The following is a 4648-nucleotide window of genomic DNA, read 5'->3' on the forward strand; positions in this document are numbered from 1 at the left end:
CTAGACCCGGATCCAGATCCGATGGGTCTCAAAAATTAAGATCCAGACCCTTAAAAAAGGGGCGAGTCTGAGGCGAGTCCAACAGGGTCCGGAACCCATGACCATCCCTAGTTTTTATATGTTCTCTCAAATAAAATTTATGAATTTCAGTGTCAAACTTTAACTAGATTTCTCATCAATCTATGAGAGAAAAAACATATTCATGTGAAATCTTGTTAGTTTCATCTCAATATATACTTTCTAAATATCAATTTTTTAAAATTTTAAAAACTTACAATTAAAAATATTTAATTTTAAAATTTGCATTAGAATCTGCAAAAAAATAAATAAATAAAAACATTTAAAAATAAAAAGAGTAATCCACACTCGTAAAAAGCATAAAAACAAAAAAGTAGTACATAAATAAGATAAGATAAAAATAAGAGTAGATAATAAGCCGGAATGGGAACATTACATTACATGAAAGCCAGTAAGAATTTACATTTTACAACCCCACTCCAATTGCAAGCCCATCACAAGCAAAAGTACTTACTTAATTTAATAACTTACATAATACAAAAAGATACAAACAAAGATTAAAAAAAAAAAAATAGGGTTGAAAATAGAGACACATATAAAAGTTGAAAAACAAATACTGAAAACGGGTGGATAATCCAATCAAATATTATTATTGTATCACCCATGGCCATCATTAATTTCTTCACTTGGACTTGAAGGGAATTGCCCTAATGATCACTTGGTGGTATAGTGCTGCTAGTGCTGCTCCAATGAAGGGTCCCACCCAGAATACCCACTGTGAAAATTAACATTTTTTTAATTAGTTATCTATAAATTGCACAAAATATATGTTTACGCAAAATTAAAACGAGAGTACAATATGACACATTTAAAGGTATGAAAGAAGTACATCTCATCTTTTAAATTTGCTACATCATAGTTTAGAGAACTTTTAAACGCAAAATAGCAATATAGCAAATTAGAAGACTAATAAATTATAAGGCTATATTTAACCACAAGATGGTCACAAGTGTCAAAATAAATAATAATAAGATTGCGCATATTTAACTCTATCAAAACTCAGCTGCTCATGTAAGGCTACTTGATAATATTATTATATTAACTTAATGTAAATTAAATTTCATAATCATGTTTAATTAATTAAAAGTGGGTAAACAGTTACATCAAGCAACATCACCTAACTAAAATTCCTACTTATTCCCTTTTATTTTAGTTTTGACAACTAACCCACATGGGTTATCATATTCATAGTAGTAGGAATATTGAGTAGGACAAATTTATGTCATGTTATCAATAGGGATTAGGTTGCCAACCTGTAAGTGGACCCCATTATATCTTTATAATTATGGAGTATCAACATAGTTAATTTTTTTATTTTGGATTAAAATTACAATTCAATTTAGCTCTTTTAATCAATTAAAATGTCAAAAATTAAAAATCAATCTAAAAATTATTTATCAAACATATTTTATAGTCTCAATAAACTTTGATGAGTATCACCACCTTATCTCTTTAGCTTAGAAAATCTTGAAGATTCCATATTCCTACCCTAGTTTTCCTATGATGTTCCAACACATGTCGGGTAAGGTTTACACATTTTTAAATAAAAAATGGCTTAAATCATATTCTTCCATCAATGCTTTGAAATTGAAATAATTAGGATTAGGTGGGGTCTTTAATATTAAAATAAAATATGTGGATGAAATTTTAAATTAGTAATCAAGTACTTCCTCTGTTCCATAATATCCGCTATATTTTTTATTTTTGGCAATTTCATATTACTTGCTACATTTTCGTTTTTAGTAATAAAACAATCATTTAAAGTTCTACCTACCCCTATTTTTATTCTACTCTATACTCTATAATAAAATAATATACTATACTCTATAAAGTAACCTAACAACCTATTTTTTCTTTTTCTTTTTCAATTAACAATAATAAAATATTATACTCTATAAAGTAAACAATCAACTACAGTATAGGTCAGTCACTTTTCTTAATTCTCGTACCCATACAAATGTAGCGACTAAAATAGAACCGAAGAAGTATGTTACTAAATTTAAAAGTATGATAATTTTAAAGGGACCAAAGGAAGTATAGTTTGTCACGAAACAAATTTGTACCACAGCTTTTGATAAAGGTCCGCAACTCAAAAAAGAAAAAAGTTTAATAATTTGCTTTTGCCTAATTAGCGATTATACCAAGTACAAATGGACAAACAAATTAAATTGAGCCATTAAAGCTACATTTTAGAAAAGGTTTTTTGTTATGAAATTAAAAGGTGCCAAACATCTAGATTTTAGAGTCTAACAATGGATTTGAACTTTGAAGGGAAGCCTTTAATTAGTCAAGCTCAAATTCTATTCATCTCATTCATTCCCCAGGAATTTTTTACAGAGTATACAATATATTGTAAAGCTTCAACTATTATACTACGTTTTTTGGTTCATTAACATAATATCATAAGCTAATAAAACGGTTCAATTGATCAGAGTTTATAAAATATCAACGATACTAAAGAAAGAAACTTACGTGGTCATCCCAAGAGTGAAGGCGCCTGTTGTAGATAATGGCAGTTCCAAGTGACCTAGCAGGGTTGATACCAGTGCCGGTAACAGGGATGGTGGCCAAGTGAACCAAGAAAACGGCGAACCCAATTGGCAATGGAGCCAAGATCTGTTACATTTTACCAACATTTAAACATATCATAAACACATTCACCAGGTCTAGAACCAACTCAATCAAAAGCTTAAGTTGAAGGTTAAAGTTTCGGGACATTTTCTAAAGGAACATCAAATAGGATTTTTTAAATCGCAATCACTTACAGGAACGTGAGAGTCCCTAGCGCTTCGCTTGGCGTCAGTGGCAGAGAAGACGGTGTAAACAAGGACGAAAGTGCCAACAATCTCGGCTCCAAGACCATCACCCTTGGTGTAACCGGCGTGAATGTAGTTGGCCCCGCCGCCACCAGCCTGGAAAGGTGTGGGTTGGAAGCCCTTGACTACACCAGCACCACAAATAGCACCCAAACATTGCATAATCATGTAGAAAAGTGCCCTTGTCAAGGACAATTTCCTTGCCAAGAACAATCCTAATGTCACTGCTGGGTTAATGTGTCCACCTGTTTTACATCACCATCAAAATTTATTCGATTATTATCAATATTTAGATCCATAATCAATAATGAATATCCTAGTAGTTATTATGGTTCAACTATAGCTAGTTAAGGTAAATTTAACAATTCAACAAACACAATTTTTATGGAATTGTAACTTCTAAGCTTAACTACTAGTACTAATAGTAGGTGAATTTTTTTCATTTAATTCAAGTGAAATTACTTGGTAAATATTTTTTTAAAAAGAATTTTGGGGACATTTGGCAAAATAATTTACAAATAATTTTAGCTTATTTTGAAACAAATGTATAATTAGTTGGTTTTTGATAAGTATATTATCAGTCTTATAATACAACTACTACTACGAAAAAATATGCTTAATCATTTGCTTCAAACAATTTCATTCAGACAATATTTCAAAAAAATTAATTATCAACCTTCTAATTAACTTCTACTAATTACTCTCCCAACATAATCAATCATCTAATCAATAATAACTAATCTCCCACAAACAAAAAGCTCAAAACAAACAAATCCAACAATTTGCACAACAAATTTCAACATTTCCCAAGATTTCATCTCTATTACCACCATCATTATCCAATTTATCAAGATTTAAGCAACTTCCCATCAACTTTTAAACAAACAAATCTGACAATTTCCACAACAAATTTTAACCAAATCCCAAAATTTTCACCTCAAATAGCACCATAATAATCCATCAAATCAACATTTAAGAAATTTCCCACAAACAAAAAGCTTAAAAAGATTGAAAAAAAGGGAAAAAGAAAGTACCAGAAATTCCAGCGGTACAGTAAACAAGGGCAAAGATCATTCCACCAAAAGCCCAAGCAATACCCTGAACACCAACAGTTTGACACTTATTGGAAGCACGAGAATAACCCATAACAGTCAAAATACTGATGTAAAGAAACAAGAAGGTTGCAATAAATTCTGCAATTCCTGCTCTGTAAAATGACCATGATGTTAATTCACCAGGTTCAAACAATGGTGCTGGTGGTGGTTCCTTGTAATCTCTGTCTTGTGCTACTGTTCCTAACCCTTGTTTCTCTGAGTATTTGTTAGCTCCAAGTCTAACATCTTCTTCCCTTCCCTCCATTTTGAAGCTGCTTTTTCAGGTTTTTTCTAGGGTTTTTTTGGCTTGATTTGGGAGAGAATGAATGAAGGAATGAATGAGCGAGTGAGTGAATGAAGGTGAAGGATAAGGATTGGAGGTTTTTATAAAGAAAGAACTGTGGGTTGTAAATGTTTCAAGTGGGAGCCATTTCGGGTGATTATTAATCCTCTCATTTTTTATTTTTTTTTTTAGGTTGTATTTGTGAATATTTATTTTATTGAAAACTCATTTTCAAATTTTTTTATTTTCAACCATTTTAGTAACAATAGTGAATTTAAGTCAAATTCAAATTTCAATTTTTATTATTTGTCAAACACTAAATTTAAGTCAAATTTATATTTTCAAATAAAATCATCATTTCCAAATATAGCATTAAT

At 30.7% G+C, this 4648-nt stretch overlaps 1 protein-coding gene across 1 annotated transcript; it reads right to left on the bottom strand.

Annotated features, from left to right (window-relative positions):
- Positions 1-425: 425 nt before the first annotated feature.
- On the bottom strand, positions 426-4366 carry LOC130804001 (probable aquaporin PIP1-4). The gene is made up of 4 exons (XM_057668273.1): positions 3929-4366; positions 2844-3139; positions 2551-2694; positions 426-793 (listed from the first exon to the last, which is right to left on the bottom strand). Exons 1-4 carry the CDS (start codon positions 4251-4253, stop codon positions 701-703), a joined length of 858 nt encoding a protein of 285 aa, XP_057524256.1. The 5' UTR covers positions 4254-4366; the 3' UTR covers positions 426-700.
- Between the last annotated feature and the right edge of the window lie 282 nt (positions 4367-4648).

The sequence above is a fragment of the Amaranthus tricolor genome, chromosome 17 (genome assembly GCF_026212465.1).
Source record: "Amaranthus tricolor cultivar Red isolate AtriRed21 chromosome 17, ASM2621246v1, whole genome shotgun sequence".
NCBI classification, from domain to species: domain Eukaryota; kingdom Viridiplantae; phylum Streptophyta; class Magnoliopsida; order Caryophyllales; family Amaranthaceae; genus Amaranthus; species Amaranthus tricolor.